This window comes from Coffea eugenioides, chromosome 2, assembly GCF_003713205.1.
Source record: "Coffea eugenioides isolate CCC68of chromosome 2, Ceug_1.0, whole genome shotgun sequence".
Classification (NCBI taxonomy): domain Eukaryota; kingdom Viridiplantae; phylum Streptophyta; class Magnoliopsida; order Gentianales; family Rubiaceae; genus Coffea; species Coffea eugenioides.
Genome location: NC_040036.1, coordinates 2097707 through 2121329, shown reverse-complemented (window position 1 = coordinate 2121329; position 23623 = coordinate 2097707). Strand labels below are relative to the sequence as shown.

General features: G+C 37.4%; 4 protein-coding genes and 1 non-coding gene across 6 annotated transcripts; 2 read left to right on the top strand and 3 right to left on the bottom strand.

The window, feature by feature from the left end:
- Positions 1-305: 305 nt before the first annotated feature.
- On the bottom strand, positions 306-2863 carry LOC113762950 (UPF0496 protein At3g49070). Of its 2 annotated transcripts, XM_027306603.1 has the most exons (3): positions 2850-2863; positions 2536-2616; positions 306-1500 (listed from the first exon to the last, which is right to left on the bottom strand). In XM_027306603.1, the coding sequence occupies exons 2-3, from the start codon at positions 2582-2584 to the stop codon at positions 389-391; spliced, it is 1161 nt and encodes a 386-aa protein (XP_027162404.1). In that variant the 5' UTR covers positions 2585-2616; positions 2850-2863; the 3' UTR covers positions 306-388. The 2 variants fall into 2 exon arrangements, with proteins under 2 accessions (XP_027162404.1, XP_027162402.1); XM_027306601.1 differs by lacking the exon at positions 2850-2863 and having other exon boundaries at positions 2536-2675.
- A 1588-nt stretch (positions 2864-4451) lies between these two features.
- On the bottom strand, positions 4452-5604 carry LOC113753953 (translation initiation factor IF-2). The gene has a single exon (XM_027298234.1). The coding sequence runs from the start codon at positions 5505-5507 to the stop codon at positions 4662-4664; it is 846 nt and encodes a 281-aa protein (XP_027154035.1). The 5' UTR covers positions 5508-5604; the 3' UTR covers positions 4452-4661.
- Positions 5605-10100: 4496 nt separating this feature from the next.
- On the top strand, positions 10101-12949 carry LOC113761227 (mediator of RNA polymerase II transcription subunit 36a-like). The gene is made up of 7 exons (XM_027304111.1): positions 10101-10209; positions 10283-10605; positions 10966-11061; positions 11184-11261; positions 11350-11526; positions 12231-12299; positions 12554-12949. Exons 1-7 carry the CDS (start codon positions 10194-10196, stop codon positions 12731-12733), a joined length of 939 nt encoding a protein of 312 aa, XP_027159912.1. The 5' UTR covers positions 10101-10193; the 3' UTR covers positions 12734-12949.
- Positions 11834-11905, top strand: LOC113764275. The gene has a single exon (XR_003467555.1). It is a non-coding gene; the product is annotated as a small nucleolar RNA snoR60 (small nucleolar RNA).
- A 715-nt stretch (positions 12950-13664) lies between the features above and the next one.
- Positions 13665-17551, bottom strand: LOC113761766 (protein DETOXIFICATION 35). The gene is made up of 7 exons (XM_027304888.1): positions 17058-17551; positions 15619-16244; positions 15356-15412; positions 14596-14834; positions 14358-14476; positions 14141-14227; positions 13665-14020 (listed from the first exon to the last, which is right to left on the bottom strand). The coding sequence occupies exons 1-7, from the start codon at positions 17343-17345 to the stop codon at positions 13919-13921; spliced, it is 1518 nt and encodes a 505-aa protein (XP_027160689.1). The 5' UTR covers positions 17346-17551; the 3' UTR covers positions 13665-13918.
- Between the last annotated feature and the right edge of the window lie 6072 nt (positions 17552-23623).

Genomic DNA, 23623 nt, shown 5'->3' with positions numbered 1-23623 from the left:
TTTCGTTTCATCTTAGTCTTCTACTCAATACTGATATATGGTTGGTTGCTTTGTAACCAATTAGGTTAGGTTTATGCTACAGTGGCGAAACAAAAGTGTACTAGCTAATCCAAATTCTTTGGGACCAAAACCGGGAGGATATCATAGGAAATTCATGTAGACACGAGCATATAAATCATAATATAATTAACAAATCAAGAAAGAAGAGAAATTTTGGGCATGTGCGGGACATGACATACCTTTGTTTTCGGACCGCATTGGGTATTACGTGTTCCTCAATATCCCAGAAATAATAAGTTTGTAAAAAGGAAATTATTTATTTTGCAATATCTGCATGTTGAGTATCTGAAAATATATACTACTAGTTCTAGTACATGCAAAATATTTTTTAAAGTGAATTATTTAGTCTAGGCAATAAATTGGAGACGGGGGCGGAATTGGAGACGGAGGCGTGGTCTGGATCCAGAATTTCTTTCAACACCAGGTTTCTGGCTCTATTAATGGTCATGAAACACAAGTACAAATGCTCCTCTAACTCGTCGAGCTGATCGGTAAAGCTGGTCATGCCATTCAATTTCAGCTGGCGCGCCACTTCCCCACTGGCTTGAAGCCGATCGTCTCCTCTTTCCAGCGAGAACCGGACTACAGAATGCATGTGATCCAGCTCATCACTTAGCCGACCCACCAGCCGACTTATCGTGTCCAAGTCCCTCATCACTATGTAAGTCCCCTTTGCGGCCGCATCCAGCTGAGCCGACCCTCTAGCCAGCTTCTTTGCCGAAACCAGCTCCAGCGAAGTTGCTATCAAGCACGGGGCGGCCACCAGCAAAGCCAAAGCATGCGCTGCAGCAATTATGGTCAGTGAAGCCGTTAGAACCACGAGAAACACCGCGGAGCCGCGTTCGAGTTTGGCAATTAGATCGAGTTTGACTCGAGCCTTGTCACGACTCGACTCGAGCCGTTTCAGTAAGTCGGAACAATGGGTTTGAACCATCTGAATTCGATCGGGAGACGAAGCGGATGGTACGAATGGATTATCCGATTTTAAGAATTCCAGTAGTCGGTCGGATGACACGGATAAAGGAATAATAGGTGAGATTTGAACAATTGGAAGGGTATCGAGTGTTTTTTTCAAGGATTTGTATTTGATACGTGTTTGATCCACGTCTCTGAGCAAATGACTGCACAAGAAGGAAGCATTAGCCGTCTCGAAGAAGTAATCGGAGAGAAGAGCTTGGCTTTGTGGGTCGTGGGTACGGGTCAAGTCTAGAATCCGGGTGACAGTGGGTTGATCAGGATCCAGGAGATGGTCGACGAAGAGCCGGTAGGATGGGAGTCGAGAAGCCGTGGTGGACCCCAAGGTTGAATGGGCCACAGAGTTTCCTTTGCCCAGTGCAAGGACCCGTTCCCAAAATTCATTGTATGACTCGGTCCGGAAAGCATTGGCGTATTCCTCCCGGAGATCCAACTCCGAAACGTTCGGGCCTTCCATTCCATTCCCTGCATCAATTTCCTTCATTCTTGAAAGCCAATAATAATGTTTGATTTCTTTTTGGTGAAAAACCAACCAACTTTTCTTCTTTCTTTTTCACTGCTTGCATTTCCCCAAAATCCCATGATTAGCTAGAAATCTCTGTTGATCTCTGTTGATTTGGGTTTTAAAGGATTTTAAGTCGGCAATCCAATTCTTAAAATGTTAAAGGCGACTGTCGTCGTCGTCGTGAAAGATATAATTCACAAAAAAATATTTTGCATTGCCCACTTGTTTTCAGTGGCATGCCTACGGGTGGAAGAGGAAGACGAAAAAGTAAAAAGAGTAATAAACTCAGTCGTAACTAAACCGGTCACCAAAAAGGATTTACTGTCGAAGTCCTCCTTCTCCATCTGAAAGGACATTACAATCCACGGCGGGGGAGTTGGCACTTTAAATTCCGCTAGTAGCGGGGCCGATCACAGTAATAATAATGTGTCATGAATCATGATCCGTTGCCTTCAAGCTCCACACTCCCAACTCAAGAGTGGGCCTGAGCAATTTCTGTGCCACCCACCTATTGGTGTTTCGGTAATTGCTTCTTTTTTTAATTATTATTTTTTAAAAAAGAAATTAGGTTCTTTTCTTCCCTATTCACATTTTCGACACTAATGGCCCTATTTCCTGGCCAAAATACTAGGTTCTTTTTTTCACCCCCATACATTACATATAGTCTTTGTAGGTTCTGGATTTTATACATTCATTTCCTTTGTTTATTAATCAAATAATGCACCCAAAAAAGGAAAAAAAAAAAATCTATGCTCGATCGATGGTCAACATTGAGCTACATATCTTACCGACCTATTCTTAGGAACCTCTCTGGCTGGAGTCTCTAATTTTGATTTTGATTTTAATCAAAGATGTGTCCGGTCTTTGAATTCATTTCTCGTTTGTAGCAAAGACTCGCACAGACGGTAAGATTAGAATAAGTTGTAATTTCTTAAGATAAATTTTTTTAAAAAAAGAAAAAGAGAAAGAGAGGGAAAAAAAAAAAAAAACCGTACCAGTGCGCGTGAACAGCTGTTTTATGCCTCGACAGATTCTGATCGGCATCCTGCTTTGTGGATCACGGTTCTTGATATTCCCTGCAAAAAGCATTAAAAGAAGGCTTGAAAGGAAAGGACGTTCCTCCAACTTTGGTGAAAAGAATTTCGTGACAAGGGAGTAAAGGAAGGAATAATAAACCTAAATTTGATATTAATAAACAAGATGTACTATGATTCGCTAGGAGGCAGAAGACAGTTAAGAAAAAAATTTAGTAGTAGAGAATTTTGACAGGCAAAGTTTATAATGCCTGGAGATGAACATTTCCACCTACCAAAGCTCACTTCTGATTTGGCCAAGGAGAAACCGGAAAAAACCATTTGAAGCTAGCCCGTATATGTACTATGTAGAGGATGTTTTTGCTTGCAAACAACGGCAATTTCGGAAGCCTTGAATTGCAAGGGATGCATGCTTGCTTGTTCCTTTAAGTCTCAGAGGAAACTAATGAAACTTCTACTCAATCAAGGATGACAAGATTCAGAGCCGTTCAAAAGTTCTCTCAAGTGTTCTTAACGGACCTCTAAATTCTTTAACCACACGGCGTTCCAACTTTCATGACAAGTAAATATGAATGTTATGACCAATGTGTACTTATTACAACTTGAAATTGGCTTTTTAATTTAAAAAAAAAATTTGGGGGCGGGGGGAACTAATTTGGGACTGGCAGCGTGGAAGTCTCGAAAACTTTTTTCCACTCCAATTAGCCAGAGCATGTAATGCATATGATTGATGGAGTTTCAAGACAAATACATCTGTTCACGGACATGTGATTTTCTTTTTCCTCTTAATAATGCTGGAAAATAAGCCAAGCATTTCAGTTTCCTAGTCAATTTCTTGAAGTTTAATAAGAGTCAAGTTTTGGTTAGGTTTGTTTTATATCCCAATGATGCGGGTTTCATCGTTATTGAAGAATTGTTTGAAGATAATGGCATTCATGATAATAAAAATTTCGTCTTAAGCGAATGAGATTTATCACCAGTTGGGTTAACGGGGATTTGGAATGAATTGTTTAATAGCAAATATATGAGTTTGTGTGTGTTGATCATACAATGCACGATAAAGGTTATGCCAACAGCCTCTTAAGCTGTTAGTATCGCCGGTCTTGGTGGGAGTGGGAGGTCAAGGGCTGTTAGTACCATCAGACAGTTGAACCCTTGACCTCCAACCTTGCCATTTAATTGTGGCTGTCACTTAATTGTGATTTCCTTCAACGAAAAATCGCCTCGGCTCCCTCTTTCCTTAAACTAGATTAGAGCAGATTATACAGAGTAATTCGGTCATACTTACAGATAATTAGGAATTTCTTGATTCGGCTTTTACTTGGTATCTCATTCAAATGAAAAAATTATTACAAATGCAATTAAACACTCGTTAACACATTTACAATTTATTAACACATATATAATTAATCTAATCTGTCACGTATATATACATACTAACAATTATTATCTTTTATTCTATTTATATACTTTTTTTATTTAACTTTAACTACCATCTTTTGTATTTGTTTACATTTTCTAATAAAATATGACACTTGACATATATCTCAAGGAGTGCCAATTTCCGTTACAACTCAACTCGATTCAAAAAAGTATTTCTCACTCAATTTTGCTTGTAATTGAAAACATCACTGACTTCATACTAGTGTATTGCTTGCCATCTTGATTCATTATACTTCTTTTCTTCCTTCCTTAATGTCATTTTGAAAACTAGAACGCTTTGGGCTGATCGTTATTGTTTTCGTTTACTGTCCTTTATACTCTTTTCTTTTTTGGGCCTGAGTTTCACAATACTTGGGCGGACTTTTTGTTTGGGAAGTTCTCAAAAAGACTGCCCAATAAACAGAAACGGAACACACCTTTTTTTTTTGGTCAAATGAAACAGAACGATATAATATGTCTCTTTATTTTTGCAAGCTCACGACAATTAACAAGGATGTCAGGCCATGAAAATGCCAGACCAAAGTCAAATGTAAGTTCAAGGCCCAAAGCCAGCCTAAAAATCACCCCCCGCCCCCGGGCCACCACCCCCTTTTTCTGAAATATATGTATATTGATTCAGAAACAATTCGATCAAATTCCGGCCATCACCAGTCACCACCATCATCATCATCGTAGCCGAGATCCTCCTCCACCTTCTCAGCAGCATCGTCGGCGATCTTATCCTTAGCATAATCAATACCCTCGGCCAATGCCAGTCCACCTAGAGCCCCTGCAACCGCGCCCACAGCCAATCCCGTCCCCATCCCACCAAACTTACTCTTCTTCTTCTCCTCCCCATAAACTGGCTGCCCGTAACTGGGCTGCCCGTAAGCCGGCTGCCCGTAACTTGGCTGACCGTAGGAGGGAGGGGGAGCAGCCGGTGGTGCACTGTAGGGGTATCCTGCAGGTGGCGCCGCATAAGCGCTTGCTGGTGGGGCCCCATAGGGGGAATTACCATATGGGTGGGGAGCCGCATAATCTCTGGAACCCGGTTGTGGGACCCCATACGGAGGTGCATAGTAGGGGTCGGGGGCACGGTAGCGCGGCGGCTCCCGCACGCTGACTTGGACTTGCAACTTGCCATGTGGACGGCCGGAGGGTCGCTTAAGCTCGAGCTTGCGCTCGACCCGGCGGCCCAAGCCGGCCTCATCGACGACGTCGATGAGACGGAGACGAGCGGAACCGATGAGGGGCTTGGTGTCCTCGGCGGCCTTGGCGTGGACGACGTCGATATGGAGGGTGGAGTCCTCGATGGGGGAATCAAAAGGGATGACTAGGGTTTCCTCCCAGTAGGGAGAGGTGTCGCCCTCGTCGTCGACCCGGGTGGAGCATTTGGCCTTAGGGTCGACCCAGACGACGGCGTAAGGCTTGAGGGGACCGTGACGCCAGTTGACGTTCTTCAAATCCTTAGCGGAGGTAATCGCGACCTCAACCTCGTACCGGGAACCCATTGGTTTTTTTTTTTTTTTTTTCCTTTCTGTGGGGGGTTTTTAGGGACGGAGACCGGAGAGAGGGAAATGTGAACGAAACCTTAATGACGAGAGGCTTGGGCCTTGGGACCGACGCATTTATTTATAGGTCGTAATCGGGTGTGATAACACCCCCTCCCCAGTCCCCATCCCCCTTGGGAAAGTTTTTATTATTTTAATGTCTCAATTTTTGACGTAATTACAAGGTTGTCACGCCACCATATAAAATTCGAGAGTGCCAGAGTGGGACGCTGAAATTACAAGGTTGTCCCTGGGAATGTTTGTTGATTAGATTGAAGATGACGCATAAATGAAGGATAAAAGGGTGAATGTGGGGCGCTGGGTCCTCCACTAGGGAGGAGGGCGAACCGGGGGACAAACGAAACTGCAGAAGAATAATTATAATTATTGTACAGTGTAGTAGCATAATGGATGACTTTAGTAAGGAAGAAGTCGGGGACGTGCTGGCCGGTCCTTCACCGTTCCCGTTGATTTAGGCCTCTTGAGGCAGCAAAAGATCGTGGACGTTGCTTTTAGCCATTTTCATGAGAAATTGACCATTAGAGATGGATTAGGGGAGAAGGAATGTGGGGGACCGGTGCTGGGGAGAAGGCTTATCCAGGACAGGTTTGGAATACTTTTACCACGCGTTGTGAACACGGCTTATCCAGGACAGGTTTGGAATATTCTTTCCTTTCCTTTTTTTTTTTTTTTCGATCTGTCCAATTTGGTTTTGGGCTCAAACCAACCCAACGAACCTTCAACACTCGACGGCGTCCTTCCTCCCACAAAAACCCACTTCTACGCCAACCAATTTTCAAAATGTCTACCATACAAGCGATCAAGATTTGAAGTTCAAAAATGCTTCTCTAGTTTAGATAAAAACTTCCCACTAATATGTGTCTACATCCATGTCTTCCAGAAGGATTGTAATCTTCTTAAGAGCTTGACATGTATTTGACAATAATAGCCTCGTTTGGATTGCATTTTTCTGAATTTTTTGTAGAAAAATTACTGTAACGATTTGATATATATGAGGTAAAAAGATGATTGAAAAATATGTTCACGGAAAACGTAACAATTTTTCTTTCAAAATTTGGCAATCCAAACACCCCATTATATAGTTATATAGTTATCACTTATCTATCTGATATTTATCACACTTATGACCCGTTTGGGATTACGGAAATTTATTAAAAAAAATACTTCCATGGTAAAGCTTTTAAAAAATATATATTTGGAAAAAGAATTAACATTTTATATATGCGTCTAACCCCCAAAACTTTAAGCTACCAATAACAATTAACATTACCCTTTCTTGATTTATAATTATGCTTTTGTATTTACAGCAATTCAAAGTGCAAATTGACCATCAAACGTGTCTGACCTTACCTTTTATTTAGTTCACAACACGTACAAATTTTAACAATTAATTTGTTTGAATTTGACTTTCATTTTAGATATTCAAAATGAATGAAAAGCTTCTCAAATTCAAGTTGGCAAGGGAACAACTGCGCATGAAAATGTGAAGATTATTCCCATCTTCTACTTTGGCAATTGGTGAATCAAATACTAGACCAAGAAGAAAGAACACAGCTACTACAAGAAAAACAGCAACTAGACGAGATGGTAAAAAATATAATGATACATTATCAATTAAAAAAAATAAAATTTGATAACTATATATTTATATTCATAAATCTATTGGACATATTGAAGACATTGATGCGAAAGACATGTGGAACAAGTATTGTAGCATATGCAGTTTGGAAATACTTACATATTCTAGAAAAATTACTATTGTAGAATACATATTCTGATTATTGCAAATATTCCTTTTATTTTTGCACAATAGATTTTGCTTGAACATTACTATTAAGGATTCAACAATCACATGCAACTTAGACTTTACGAGAAACGAGAAGAAATGATGCTTTACTACTCTGCATGTATCGTGTAATTTATTGCGAAATGTAGAATACAATGACCAAATCGGCCTCGCTAAACTTATATACTTCCTTTGTCCAGTTTTCATTTTCAATTTTGTTTAACAAACTTATAGTTATAATTATTATTCTCCAGAAAATTCAAGTTTATACATACCAGTTGCTGATGTAAATTTCAACGTTATCTAAAGAATCCTATAAAAAAACTTTTTTTTTTTTTTTGTTGTAGGAAGGTATAATGGATCACATTTGCATATTATGAACATAATATTGCAACCATAAAATTGAAAGCACAACATGATTTGCCTTGTCATTAAAAAATAATATGTTATTTGAAGTCCCGAGAATTAGAGATTTTGACTTCAAATCCCCTTACCACATCCTCGTTTCTTAAATCCCACTTCTCTTCCATTGTAAAAAAAAAAAAATAGTCCAAATTTCATCATTTTCTAATTTACATGCTTTAAGAAGAAATTTATTATGTTACATCTAATAGCAAATATTGTTTTAAAAAATTAATATATAAATAAGTGTATTTGGATTGTAATTATTTGAGATAATTTTGTGAAAAAAGTACTATAACACTTTTTTGATATGATGTATATGAAATAAAAAAGGTAATTAGAAAATGTGTTAATAATGCAAGTAAGTCAGCGTGTAAATAAGGTGTAATAAAGATGTGGTTATGTCTACGTGTTTCGCATGTTGTAACGTGGGTGTATTTTTCGTGTACTAAATTGGTGAATCTCAAGTTGAGGATGGAGATAATTAATTCGTCAAAAAAAAAAGAAAAAAAAAAGACTGCGATGCTGAACTGCTAAGGGACTTAATGTGTCAACAGCTGAGAGTTGATGACCGTAGAGTGATGCAAGTTTTAATTTCAGGGGCACGGAAGGAAAGTCGCTCAATTTTCTATAAGCCCTAGGGATAATTTCAGAAACTCCCCTGAGGTTTATGATAGTTAAATTGCCCTACCTTGAGATTTTCAAAATATTATTGAACTCCCTTAAAACAAATGTTTTTGAAACAAATTAGCCCAATTTAAAATAAGTCAATACTAAAAATTAATTTCAAGAGTAAGAAGAATATTTCATATAAAAAATATCCCTTAACTTATTACTAGTTGGTTATCAAAAGAAATCATTAGTTAAAAATAGACAATAAAGACCAAACTCTAGCATGAGTGTAATAGAATTTAGTAACAATGACTATTTTTCATAGCACTACATAAAATAGCAAAATCAAAGTATTAGAGAGGAAAACTTGTTAATTTGGAATCAAGATTTATGCAAAAATTTCTAAATTATTATAACTAGTTTGGGAGTTGTGATTTGATGAGAAAAGAAAAAAATGTAATAGAAAAGACACTTTTTCTTTTGGACGGATGAATTCCTACTGTTATGGTTACCAAAGTTTTTCCGCCCAAATGGAGGCGGAAAGTATCGAAAAAGTTAAGAATGCCTAATAAGATTTTCCTAAATGTCAATTTTATTCTCAAATGTGTATTGAACAAATTTTTATTGACACACACACACACACATATATATATATATCCAAAATCATCCTTTTTTCTACCATATCTCGCAAATAATATTGAAATATCTTCTCTTCCTTTCTTTTCTATTCTTTTATAACTTAACATTTCCTATTTTTTCTTTTCTAACCTAACCATGCAAACTAGCTGTTAGTATCAGAATATGAAAGATTTTGAAAAGGATTTAAACAAGACAAAGTATGGCCTTTTTAACAAAAAAAAAAAAATCACAATAGATGGCTAATGGTAAAAAATATAGAATATGCTAAAATATGTTGTTTTTTTTGAATTATTTCTTTAACTTACTGGATCCATTATTTCATATGATTAACAAGAAATTTCCATCATTTGTAATTAAAAAAAACAACTCTCAAGCAACGTTCAGATTAATAAAAGAGTATGATTTTAATGAAAAAACAAATGAATCAAAGTAGATTTTTTCTAGCTATCTTGTTTGGATTACTTATACAAAGAAAAGAAAAAAAAACACCAAATATTTTGGAAAAGAAAGGAAAGACTAAATTATATGTAGTTATATCTTATCCATAACTTAAAAAAATATAATTGTAAACATATTTTAATCATTTACTTTCTTTTTGTGTATTTTTATATGCATCTTGTTATTTTCATGAAAAATTTATGGAATAATAATATTTAAATAGGAATTTTAATATTTTTTTAGGAGAAGGAAATTACAAGAACTACTAAAATATAGAAAAAAGTTTTAAAATTTTAACAATTATCGTTATAAATTTTAGTATTTAAGATTTTTAAATTTTTTTATATTCAAAATCATGGTTAATTTAGAACGAAGTGACTTAAATTGTTTCTCTCCGTATAAATACGTAATATTTCCCTAAATTATAAGGATAGTAAAGTTATTTGATCATCCATGAGTAAGTATTGGACCCCAAATGACTTATAGGGGAGGTAAGTGATATTGCTAAACATTCAGGGGAGGACAGTGAAATTGTTAGAAACCTCAATGGAGGTTTCTGAAATTATCCCTAAACCCTAACTTAGGGCTTTCAAAACCTCTCCCCGTCGAACCCACGGCCGACCCCTATAAATTATCTTAAAACCCTAAAACGCTCGAAAAAAAAAAGGTCTTGGTAGCCTAACCTTAAGACCCTAACATAAGCACCTTAAAACCCTAACCTAAACACTCAAAAAACATTAGCCGCAGCCATGGTTGCTAGAGGAGGTATGTTTATCTGATTCCATAAATTCGAATGAGTGTTGTGTTCGTGCTTTTTTTATTTATTTTGCTTTTACAGGGCGTGGTGGCGGAGGTGGATTCAGGGGTGGTCGAGGCGGCGATGGAGGGAGAGGAGGAGGGAGAGGTGGTGGTAGAGGTGGATTTGGTGGGAGAGGTGGCAGCGCGATGAAGTACGGTGGAGGAAGAGGTGCCGGCGGAAGAGGTGGCGGAAGAGGCGGCGGCAGGGGTCGCGGAGGAGGGATGAAGGGAGGGAGTAGAGTGGTGGTGGAGCCTCACAGGCATGCGGGAGTATTTATAGCCAAAGGTAAAGAAGATGCTCTTGTGACCAAGAATATGGTCCCTGGTGAAGCTGTCTACAATGAGAAGAGAATCTCTGTTCAGGTAAATGATGGGCCGCCGTTTCCTTTTTCTCTTCACCCCGCCCACCTTTTGATTTGTTACAATTGGTGTCACGGACAGATGTAATTTAGTTGTTAGCATTGGTCAATTTATTGATCAGTCTCTTTCATGTTCTGCTTTTATAGTTACTATGATGCTTGCGAAGCTAGTATTTTGTGCCGCATTGATTGCTTAGTATGCGTGCCCTAGGATTGAAAACTTCTTATACATTTGTCATTTTTCCCATCCGCTTGGAAGAACTGATTGATTTGTTGAGATTGGCAAAGTTGCGTGTGTTTATTGATTCGTAAAGTAGGCTGGTGTAATCAGTACGACTGGTTGACGGATTGCCTTTCTTATCAGAACGAAGATGGGTCAAAAGTCGAATACAGAGTATGGAATCCATTCCGTTCTAAGTTGGCTGCGGCCATCCTTGGCGGAGTCGACGACGTCTGGATTGTAAGTCTGCACTAAGTGCTGTTATTATCAGTTCCAGTTTTTACGATGAGCTAGAGATATCATCTGTCTGAGGGTTGAGTTTCAATGTTTCTGAGCTTTTATCATAATTTTTTGACATAAAGAAACCTGGTGCCCGTGTACTCTACCTTGGAGCTGCTTCAGGAACCACAGTATCTCACGTCTCTGATGTCGTTGGCCCTGTAAGTAACTGTTGTCACCAAAAGCATATGTTCGGAATTATGTCTTGGTTGCACTTATTGGATTTCTTTTTCTTCCTCAACCTGTTAGGAGGGAATGGTGTATGCTGTGGAATTTTCCCACAGGAGTGGCAGGGATTTGGTGAACATGGCAAAAAAGCGAACGAATGTAATACCCATCATCGAGGATGCTAGACATCCAGCAAAATACAGAATGCTTGTAGGAATGGTTGATGTGATATTTTCTGATGTTGCTCAGCCTGATCAGGTTATTGGCTTGTTAGTTGATGTTTTGTCACCTCTTATGTTAACGTACATGTTTTTAATATTTCACCTCTTTTAGATTTCAAAAAAAAAAATGAATTTGTTTTTGCATGCCGGATTGTGTCGAATGTGTTTTGGGACCATTTCTATGGAGCACATGCAGACTTCAAACATGGGCATCCTAGAGTTTCTTTGATTATAAATACTATTCTTGAATTTTCTTAGCTCTTGCTCTTCAATCTCTTCATGTTTGGGGATTTGGTTCCCATGATTTGTTCTTTCAGATTTGTTATTTGTTTTTGATATACTATCAGCTGATGATGAGTTACTCGGATTCCCCTTCAAGACATCAGGGATGATGGACAAGCCGAGTTTCTGATGCTTATGTACTACTGAAAATATACTTGTTTTTTTATATAAGCTTTCTTTTTGTTTGACAAAGACGTCTTCGGAAGTTTTCATAATTCCTATCCCCTGTACTATTAAACATTTTCTTCCAAAACCAGTAAAGATTTGCTGTAGGGTGACAAGTGCTTTTATCTTTTTATTTAAGTAAAGCCTACAATATTAATATTGCCCTTAAGAACAAGTGTTGGTTAGCCTACAATATAATTGTTCTTTGCATTCCTTGGCATTGTATTGTTCCCAACCTTTGCTTTGGTCTTGCTGTTCACTACTCTGCAGTTTTGCTAATTTCTTTATTTGCAGGCAAGAATTTTGGCACTAAATGCATCTTACTTCCTGAAAGCTGGAGGCCATTTCATGATTTCCATCAAGGTTTGTAGTATACTGCTGTTTATTTTCGAAGTGAGATATCATTAGAGCAAAAAAATAGTATGGATTATTGCCAATCCCATCTTACTTTGGATATTTGTCTATCTATATTACCTGATGGTGCTCAATATTTTGCTTTCAGATATTTGTAATTCTGTGCAAACATAAACTAACTCTCTTTCCTTTCTTCCCGGTAATTTGAAATTTCCTTCTGCAAAATAGAGATCATCAGGCCTGACAATTCTTAAAATGTACAGGCAAACTGTATTGATTCAACTGCTCCTGCCGAGGCTGTATTTGCCCAAGAAGTGAAGAAGCTGAAAGCAGACCAATTTAAGCCTATTGAGCAAGTTACACTCGAACCATTTGAGCGAGACCATGCTTGTGTTGTTGGTGCTTACCGAGTTCCAACAAAACAAAAAGCTGCTGCTGCCTAGGGGCTTTTTTCTACTCAAAATCTATTGTGTTTTAGCGTTTTTGGATGATTTTGTTTGACACTCCTGTAATTGTAGGAGGGGCTTTGTCATATATATTTTGCTACATGCTTATTAGTTATATTAATCTACTTAATTAGTTGCTTTTTGGTTCTTGTGTTGGGGCATATGTCTTTGGACTATTCATGCAAAATTCTCTTCCGGATGCTATTTTCCTTTTTGATCATCTAGTCCGTCAGTAGATGAGCATCATCTACTGTACAGTAAATTCACGTACTTTAGTTTAGAGTCTAGCTCACATTGATTGAACTCGTTAGCTACTCGTTTGAGCTCACGAGTTGATCTCGACTCTCAAATTCTCGTACTCGAAGCTTAATAGAGCATTTTTTAATATATATTTTTAAATTTTTTATATTTATTATTGTGAAGTGTCAATTATGTTTTTTATTTAAAATCATATGTTTTAATTGGACAACGTGAATTAGATTATATTCGAATAGACTTGATTAAATTTAATTGGACTTGACTAGATTTAATTAAATTCTAGTTCGAGTAAAAGATGAATTGAAGTTGAACTCGAATTCAATTATATTACCTTGAGTTCAAGTTGTGCATTACTTTTCTCTAACTAGGCTGCACTTCTACTTTGGTTAGCGTTATTTGTACGTTCAACTGATGGAACGAATTTCTGTAGTCACTTGTCCATCGTAAGTTAATGGTGTGTCGAAGAGCATTTAGACGACATGAAATAGGTGGCCGGACAAAGATCCATTGTTTTTGCTGGGTACGAACCCATTTTGAGCGGTTTGATGGTGATGAAAGTTTATACGCTTCTCTGTGGTTTTATGATTTGGGCTGTTAGGCAGGCTTAATCAGTATTTAGCACCATTCTGGTATATGGGCGGTTGTAATTAATTGTTTGCAAATTATATTCTGAAATAATGTCTGTAATTTTATTCTAATACAATAATGTCATCGGTAGAGTAATTTTTTTAAATCTAATATAATGTCAAATGGTTCTCTTACAATCTTAGGGTTCGCTAACTTTTGCTGAATAAGATCCAAAGCGGCGAGATTATGCCGTGCATGTTTGCCGTTCAGGAATTAGGAACAGGAAAGGGCGGAAGAGTACACTCGAGATGATGGCGTTGTTATCAATCCTTCTATTGAAAATAAGAGAGCCCTCATTCAAGTTTGACCGTTTCCAAATGGAGGTTGATTATTCTGCAATTTTTCACTGTCAACGCCTTGGCCTCCCCATTCTCGCATGCGCTTTGATGTCTGGTCAACCTGAAAGTACAGTTTTTGAACTTTATATGAGCAAATAAAGTGGATCTAGCCTAGAAATTTGGAGTGAATCTCCTCTGAAGTGTGGCGCTATTAATTGTGAGATGTTGCCATTTCCTGTACCTCGTCGTTCCAGTTGGTCTTGTAAAGTACTACTAAAAGCAGCAATGTCTGCAGGCCAATTCCAGCTATCATTCCCCCCCAGATACCCTGCAATCATCATTGGAAAAGCTACTACAGTTGCCACTAGGGACTGTTAAGAAGGTACTTGAACAGTAGAAAGTTGGCAAGACAGAAATTTTTACTAGCATTTTTAATCAGAGATTCGAAATTTATGTACCTTAACTCCTAGATTCGCCACATACCCAAGAACGAATCCTAGAGGAAGCCCAAATACATAATAACAACCTAAATTGATATAAGCCACCAAAGCTTGCCATCCTCCTCCGACTGCAACGCCTGCAGAAGATTATAATATTCTTTGCTCAATGGTGGTGTTGAAGACAGGGCAAGGAGTATGATAGAAAACTGATGCACAAGTGTAGATGGGAGTATAGTGATCCAAATTAACGAAATACCTGATATTACTGGCTGAACGCTGTTGAGAACCATTGTTATTGAAAGAAGGTCAGCAAGGTTGGCAACAGCTTTTTGCATATCCGTGCTATTTGTGAAAATTATAGCAAAGTGATTTCTGGCCAGGAGAACAACCACCATGGAAATAATCCCTATCAGGAGGGACTGAGAGACTGTAACATACACTGAATACTTGGCTGCTCTTGGATGTCCAAGCCCAAGCTCATTTGAGACTCGAACACTGCAAATGAAAAGGCAAAAGGAAGCAAACAAAACTGTCTGTAAGGTGATCTATACAGCTCTGTCCATGACATCAGATTTGCACTGAAATCTACCTGAAGGTGAAATGCGAAAACACAATTTGGGTACTAAAAGCAACAGATATATTGGACCCTAGCATCCTCCAGTTACCACCACTCAAAACCGCCCAGCAAAAAGGCCACACAAAACTACCCAGCAAAAGACCACAGACACATTACACATACAAGTCCAATTCGCCAAAAACCAAATACGGTCCTAGACATCTGATTACGATAAATAAAACAGTTTGACATGAGAGTACTGTCATGGAGATTCTTCAAGAAGCTGAGAGAAAAAGAATAGCAATTCTCAAGATTGACTTTGAACAACGAAGGGACAATGCGACCTCGTAAAAGAAAGGTTGAATACGTACTGTAAATCATAAGCTCGTCTTGAATATCTGCCAGTTCTACAAAAGATATCTAGAAATGGAAAAATCCAGAGTAACGTGTGCCATGTTACCTTATTGCAGCATTTACTCCAATGAATATCATGGCTTCAATTCCATTGAGGCTCATGCTGAAAGATAAAGAAATAAAATTAGGTAAAACATCAGATAAGACGTTAAAATTGCCAAAAGTAAAGGAGGATCAGAGAAGTTAGTTCAGTGACAGAGCCACATAGGATAATCATGAACAGGCTGCTAAAGCAGTTCGTTGCAGAATCTACTGGAACATCAACTAATCAATATGTATGCACCATCTAGAATGCTTGTTAAAACTCACCAAATGCTTAGGGAACCAACTGCAAGCACGGCATTATGAAGGTGACCTGTGAGGATGTTGATACTCATCATGTACCAGATCTCCAGACAAAGCATAACTGCTGAAGCAAGAGAGAGCCTAACAAATGACCATATCTCCCTGAATGCGGAAATTGACCATCCCTTCCACCCATCTTTACACCAACCGATGACGTAAAAGAATTGAGCAATTGCAATAGCCCAGTTTGAAATGTCAAATGCTACGGCTGCTCCAGTGATTCCCCAGCCAAGCACATAGATGAAAAGCCAGAGCAAAAGAACATGAAGGAGCAAAGCAACCAATCCAATGTATGCTGTGATAGCCACGTTGCTTTGGGCTTGAAGAAATTTTTGGGTTGGGAAAGTAACAACCAGGGAAAATAGCTGAGGGATAATGAGGATGGAATATTTTCCTGCAGGATCTGCGATCTGTTCCTGCTGTCCAAGGAGCTTGAGGAGTGGGGTAGCAAATATGTAGAGCGGCAAAAGGATGACAGAGGTGACAAACAGAATAATCATGGACCGCTGCATGTAAACACCGAGCATATGAACTTGCCTGGCACCGAATGCTTGACCGCATAGCGTCTCTAAAGCACTCCCCATCCCAAGCTACAAGTAAATTTGTATGGATTTGATGAGACAAACTATTTATCAAGAATTACAAACACAATAAATGGTGCTGCCTTGGACTCTCTCTCTCACTCCCTGTTTTATTTTATTTTTGATTAATAACTAAAAAAAAAAAAAAAGTAAGAATCTGAGAACGGGGCACGCCCTTAATTTGTCGCTGAAGTACTGCTACTCACAAAGCTCAAATTACTCTGTGTAGCTCGTCGATTTGTGGATGTGGTAGGGTAATTTTTTCCAAAAAAACTTGAGAAGGTAAATAAAAGTCAATTTCCTCTGAAAATGTAAAGGAATGCATCATGTTGTGCTCACAACAAGAATATGGGTATGGAAGAAAAAATAAGCAAAATTAAATCAAAAAAAAAAAAGGAAGAAAAGAAGAAATGCATCAAGTGGATAAATTACAACAATTTGAGCCGCTCTCGCTTCCCCCCGAGGAACAACTTTAGAAATGCTTTTTTTTTTTTTTTTTTGAAATGCATTTTTTTTTTTCTTTAGAAATGCATATTAAGTCATATTTTCGCAAAAGACAAACAAACAAGACGATCAAACTGGGCACTCCTGCGCAACAGAAATCCTTAGATTTGGTTGCCAGCAACTAGTGCCTGACTAACACAACGCGAAAAAGGAGCCTTTGCCGATACATACACGTGTCCGTACGAATACTGTATACAAACATCTAAGAAGTAGTAGTAGTACTACATGCAAATTCGGTGACACCTGAGAGAGAGAGAGTGTGTGTGTGTGTGTGTGTGCGGGGGATTGGTGCGAAGGGAGCTAAGCTGAGCAGCTAACCAAGAAGCCGAAAGAGAAGGTAGAGATGACGGAGAGGGAAATAGAGATAGCGGAGAGCTCCACGTCTCCCAGGTGTCCAACGTACATTGTGGTCGCCGTATTCATCCCATACTGGCAGATGATGTTGAACGCTATGGGCAGCCCTAATGCCCACAGCTTCACCGTTTCGATCCGGAAAACGTACCACCATTCCTTCAGCCCTCTCGCCTGCCGGTACTCGCCGTCTGGCCCCACCAGCTCTTCTCCTCCATCGTAATAGCTTCCGCTCAGCAACGGCGCCGTCTCCATACCTATGGAGTGATTTTTTTTTTCCCCCCTACTAATTTAGCTGAAGATTTTTTTTTAAAAAAAAAATGAACAGAGAGCTGCAGGACGACGTCGGAGCGGAGGAAGCGCAGCAGGTGAATGTGAATGAATGGGTCAAGCAAGAGTGAAGAGAGACTGGAGAGTGGAAGTACCGAGTAGTAGAGATTGTCGAGTTTTTACTTCTCTAATTCTACTGCAACCAAAGTATATACTTATATTCCAAAGGAAAATAGGCAATTACCAAAACCAGAATGCCAAAGGAATTAGTTGGATCAAGAGTACTTAACGTTCATAATTTTTATTATTATTTTATTTTTTTTGGGTCTGTCGAAAAACAAAACATCTGAGTTGCGTTTTTCCGTATGCCACCTTCCTCTAACTGATTCATTTCCCCCATTTTAAACAGAAAGCGCGGGTTATACGGCCCTTTGCCTCCAAAACGAAATGGTATTAGCAAATTACAACTGGAATTTTCATGTTCTCCGCTAGTTGATAACGCAGAATAAGAAAAGAAGGGAACTTCTGCCTTGAGTGAATAACGGACATTCTGTTTTTTTTTTTTTTTTTTTGTCATTCAACCTTATTTTATCTATATCCTACTTTATCCTAATCTATCTAAGGAGAGATCCAATTGGGCGAGACAAGTGGGGACTGAACCACCACTCCTAATTTATCTAAGAGGCAAGGTTTGACTTTCCACCTCACCAAACCTTAATAACGGACAATTTGTTTGAATTACTACTTTTTTTTTTTTGAAAAACTATTTTTATTTTTGAAATCTACAGTACCACTCATAAAATACAATAATGTGTTTATATTTGCTTTTGTACAACTAAAAACACCTTATCACTAGTTATCCTCTATCAAGCTTTCATTTTAAGTTTGTTATAATTCATTTGTTATAACATTTTTTTACTACATGTTTGACTACTCGCTACCTTAACCTAAAAGTCCTGGTCCGGCCGTCATTGGCCTCAACTCCAGGAAGTCTTAAGATTTTTTATTGAGATTTCTGGGTTAAAAAAGGGGAAACGGAAAAGAAAAGGGTGTGGCTTTAGTCCAGTGGTCATCCCCTTCTTTGGAGATGCTGGAGGCCAGGGGTTCAACCACTGCTTCCCACAACTTGTCACTTTACGTGGCCGATTTTTGCCTCCGCAGGGTAGCTCTTTCGGTGTGTGATGAGACCTCCTTTCCCGGGCAGCAGGGGATTAGTCGGGCTCCGTAAGGATTGATCCGAACACCCCCGTGTTGACAAAAAAAAAGTGTGTCGTGGTTGGTAGGATGAGTGGTCTGCATTTGGCTTCCTGCGAACACGCACTGCATCAAATCAAAAATTCAGAGTTGGCTCTCTCAATTCAAAGGTTGCACCCATTAGTGTCACATCCACAGTGACATAAACGCGCAAATGCACCACCCGCCGATTACTCTTATTCTGTTACTCTACCCCAGAGAAAAAGAGACAGTTACCCTCTCACTGCACCATCCACCGTACATCCCCAATTTTTACTTACTTTTTTCGTGAAATTTCTTTGTCATGGGGCAGCGTCTCATTTTTTTTTTTTTCCCTGAAAGTCTCATCTCACTTTTATTTTCTTTTTGAAGTTTCCGTCTAGGTATGTTCATGCTACGATGCCGTTTGCTTCTTCTGCCCACGTCAAATTGATTCTCTGAACCTAATCGGCAACGGACGCAATCGATCATGAGCTCCGTAACAACCACACTTACGTATGGTAGTAGAGTCAAGATCATGCAGTTAGATCAATCTCCACTGGACATGAAACTCGGTGATACTAGTATAGTTACAGCTCATGGATGTATGTATATACATCTTTTTTTTTTCCCCTGAGTTTAATGTGCTTTCAATTTTATACTGTGCTTAAATTTAGAGGTAGAAGAAGATCACTCTTTTTTTTTAAATTATAAACTTTGAAATATTTTATTCTTGAAATGAGACCCGCAATTAACTATAATTTTACAAGTCTTAAGAAGACAATTAAGGAACAATTTTAATAACTTTTAAAATTTGAATTAATCTTTTTTATACACTGACAAAAGACGCACTATAATTATTGGATATATAACAACTAGTGCAATTAAATTTTGTTTTTCAAAACCGAAATTGCATTATAATTTATTTGTCTTTACAGTATACGGCCCCACTGAAATTAAGTCAGCGTTGATGAGTAGCCTATGGACGTCCATGCCAACTGATGAAATTAGGCCTGATAGTATAATGGTTTATGGGCTTTGTTTCAGGCCTTCAAAACATTCACTTTTAGTCCATCGACCAGAGTTGCTCGAGTGCATTTGATGAAGTGGTCGAATGATGCCACGGATAATCCGGTACAGAGTTCCCGGGTTTCCTTTCACACTTTTTCTCTTCCGAATTACAATAATGTGTCTGGATAAGTAACTTCGATAATTTTTATCGAATTATATCTTATTCCCTCCATTCCACTTTAATCGTCTTAGTCCTTTTTTTTCATACAAATTTAAAAAATTAGTAATTTTATTGAAAGAGTAAATTTGATTTACTGTTTTAATAAAATATCCTTACATTGATATTAAGAGTATAACTAGTCACTATATCTTTACAAAAATTAGAACAACAATACTATGAAAAGTTGTACTAGTCAAGGTATAAATCCAAGTAATCAATGAACAAGGTATGTTATACTCACTGATAACAAAGTACAATAAATAAGGGTATTTTTGAGAAGTTATAAGTCAATTATATTTTTCAATTGAAAAGTAAACTATATTATGGACTTTGCTGTGAAACACATGTTTGTGATACAATTAAAATAATATTTTGAAAAGCTTTTGGTATTCGAACACATACTTTATTACAATAAAAATCTGAATTTTTGACTCGAGAAATTCTACTCGTTCTAATGTTAACGAATCCACATTTATCACATGGCCAAGTCACTTAATTTGCCATATGACATTATAAAGTTGGATAGTGTTTTATTTATCAAATTTATTTGCCTGTATCAACAATATATTTTTTAACCATTTTTTTTATCTCACATATATCACATTTAAAAAAAAAATGTTGCAGTATTTTTCAAAAAAATTATCTCAAAAAATCTACTATCCAAACACACTCATGCCACATTGGGTTTGTTTGTGATCGAGCTAAGCTCCACATATTCTCCAACCATTAGTACTCTGCCAAACTATAATCCTTAGCAGATTTCAAACTTATTGTAGGTGTTTTCTTTAGACCAGCGAGGCACGTGCTCCCATCAGCCAATAATTACATCTGCTGCACTCCTTAGAAACCTAACTAAGGTTAATCACAAACGAAAAACAAGTTAACAAAAAATCAGTTTTCATAAATTGCAAGGTGTACAAAATTTTTAATATTAATAAGTTTGGGTGTATATGTATGTCACAAACGAAAAACAAGTGCTTCACAAACTGTAAGGTGTAGAAATTTTTAAATACTAATAAGTCTGGGTGTATATTGCAAACGAAAAACAAGTTTTAAAAAATTTATTAGGTCGTGTTTGTATAGTAATTTTCTGGAGTTTTTGTAAAAAATTGTATTGTAACGAATTGATATATGTGAGATAAAAAATAATTCAAAAATATATTTGCAAAAAACGTATAGATTTTTTTAGTGAAAAATCGTTTTCCAAACAAAAGTGAAAGGTGTACAAAATTTTTAAATAATAGTAAGAAGTTTGGGAGTATATCACAAATGGAAAACAGGTCAAATTTCGTGCCTTCCGAACTTTTTAGTGTATTAAATTGACGTAATAGAAATTCAAAGACGCGAAAAATGGCAATGATATCATTTCGCATACCCGACGGCGGCGGCAGCAGTAGTACAATTTGGATCACGTGCTCTGTTCAACTACGAAGCGGAGGGCAAACTCTCAAATCGTGAGAGGACACGTGCACTGACATGCAATCTGTTGAAAAGATCATAGGATCCAACGGTTCAGACAACTGCAGGCGAGGGTCACGAACTCCTACATTAACGGCGCCGAGAATTAAAATGAAAAAAGGCACAAAAAGATCAGGATTCAGTTGTCCCGTGACGTTGGCCGTCACAATTCCTTCCGATTTGACAATGCGTTCAAGTTCAACTTGGTTTACCGACTATAGCCGGTTACACGGATGTACAGTTGCAGTCAAGTTGGCAGGACACAGAGATTTTTTTTTGCCCTTTTTGAGAGTCGAATGTGTTTTGAATAGATGATTATTTGAATATTTGTTTTAAAATATCAATGTAATATTTGTTTTAAAATATATGAATACAAAAGTTAATTGAAAATATAAAAATATGATTAAAAAACTCATTCTTTTGCGTCGTTAAAGTTCGATAGGATCACCAACTTGCGGGGTTTTATTCCTTTGCACTCATTGCAATTATTAAATAAGTTAAATGGATTTTTAAAAGTTTATGTAATTGCCAGCCCTTTTGCACAATGTTTTGTTGTAGCACTAGTTCTCTCCATTATTGATAAATCTAACAAATTCAGAACATGCAGCTGTAGAACATGCAAGGAAGGGATTTTACGCATTCAAGGCACTGAAGATCTTATAAAAAATATGAAGTGAAAAGTATGATGAAATTCAACTGCATCGATTTAACCGCTAACAATTCAGTATGTTTGGAATGCACATTATTTACACACACTGATTTAATTACATCATCAACATATTTTTCAATCACTTTTTTTATCTCACATACATCACATCAAAAAAAATGTGCTGCGGTATTTTTTTCATAAAATTATCTCACATAATTTACTGTCCAAACAGACTCAAAATTAATGAAAAAATTAGTGCTAAATAGTAGTACGAACAGGTAAAGGCTGGTTGTCTTTATCGCGGACAACAATTGGTACGTACCATACATTTTTTTTTTTTTTGGTTGAGTTATTTCCGTGCTAGCATAAATGCGCACGTATAAAGACGTTTTTACATTCTTTGCTTCGATGACGTAGTACAAAAGAGGGGAACAAAGTAATTACTTTGAATAAATTTGTTTAAAAGGAAACTCCGAATCTACCGATAGAATTAGCTACAGCACTTTTCAATGTTTTCAGGGAATAATGATGGAGGAAAGTATGCCAATTACCAACAAGATGATCAAGAGGAGATCAAATCCTTGAATCCGTACTCGAAGAGTTGTCCTAATATACTTTTTACTATCTTGTAAAAAATGTCTCACATGAAACAAAGTAGATAGAATTGGCAAGCAAAACAATTATATATGTTGACAAGCATCGCTCGCATTATGGTGGAACATTTTTACTATAACAACAACATTGTTGATCGATTTCAAAGAGATCGGCTTCATTGTTTGTAGTAGGGTCATCTGCTCAAATATTTGATTTTTTTTTTGGGGGGTGGGGGGGGGCTAAAATATTGATATTTTCACTAAAACCTAACAAATATCGTTGGTCGACTCATAGAGGCCGACTTTAAAGCATAAAGTCAATTTCTCAGAGATCCATTTTTTCTTGATTTTTTTCCCCTTCTCGAACTCTCTCCACTCCTCCTTTTCTTTCTCCATGATTTCCACGATGCATATGATATGTGCTACATCCTTCACAGTTTTGTTCATTGTCTTATACTTCAAGTTTTCTAGGACTCGATTTTGTGACTTTCCTGATTAAACTTTTGAGGACGTACTGCTAACAGTGACGGAGTTATGATTTTTTTTTTTTTCTAGAGGAGTCAAAATTTTCTTAATATGTTAGGTTCAAAATAATTTTCATACATTTAAATGTATGACATCTGAAAAAATTAAATATTAAATTTAATTATAAATATATATAAATTGTCAAAATAAAAATTGTAAAAAATTAGGAAGATCAGCTTTAGGAGGAGCCATGACCCCTATCAGCCCTCTTAGCTCCGTCATTAACTACTACATCGTACATTGAAGTATTGACATTCAGTCGAGAGTCATGTGTGGATAGAGAATTGATGGAGAATGAGAGGGGAGGATTCAAAGGAGTATGAGAAGAAAAGGTCGTAGTCAAAGAGGAAGAAAAGCATGCGAAGCGAATGGTCTGACTTTGAAGCTGAGTTTGAGATATCAATTTTTCTAGTATTTTGGAAGCGAACAGAATCGGTAATAATTCTTTTAGTTAGCAATAAAAATGTCAATAACTGGAAAAACAAAAAAGAGTTAAATAATCCCAGTAGGGAAAATTTGAACAATTCTGCACATTCTGAAATACAAAGGATAATTCTTTCTGTTCTCCTGGAACGCTAGTGGTACAATTGACAGT

Excerpts from the sequence above, each read along its gene's own strand:
- LOC113761227 (XM_027304111.1), top strand. Across the intron at positions 10,606-10,965 it reads AGAAGAGAATCTCTGTTCAG|AACGAAGATGGGTCAAAAGT; the intron begins GTAAATGATGGG and ends CTTTCTTATCAG. Across the intron at positions 11,262-11,349 it reads TCTCTGATGTCGTTGGCCCT|GAGGGAATGGTGTATGCTGT; the intron begins GTAAGTAACTGT and ends TCAACCTGTTAG.
- LOC113761766 (XM_027304888.1), bottom strand. The coding sequence starts at position 17,345 with ATGGAGACGGCGCCGTTGCTGAGCGGAAGCTATTACGATGGAGGAGAA. Across the intron at positions 14,835-15,355 it reads GGAGTAAATGCTGCAATAAG|TGTTCGAGTCTCAAATGAGC; the intron begins GTAACATGGCAC and ends TTTCATTTGCAG. Across the intron at positions 14,477-14,595 it reads CGTTCAGCCAGTAATATCAG|GCGTTGCAGTCGGAGGAGGA; the intron begins GTATTTCGTTAA and ends AATCTTCTGCAG.
- LOC113753953 (XM_027298234.1), bottom strand. The coding sequence starts at position 5,507 with ATGGGTTCCCGGTACGAGGTTGAGGTCGCGATTACCTCCGCTAAGGAT.
- LOC113762950 (XM_027306601.1), bottom strand. The coding sequence starts at position 2,629 with ATGCTTTTTGCAGGGAATATCAAGAACCGTGATCCACAAAGCAGGATG. Across the intron at positions 1,501-2,535 it reads ACAGCTGTTCACGCGCACTG|GGAATGGAATGGAAGGCCCG; the intron begins GTACGGTTTTTT and ends AAATTGATGCAG.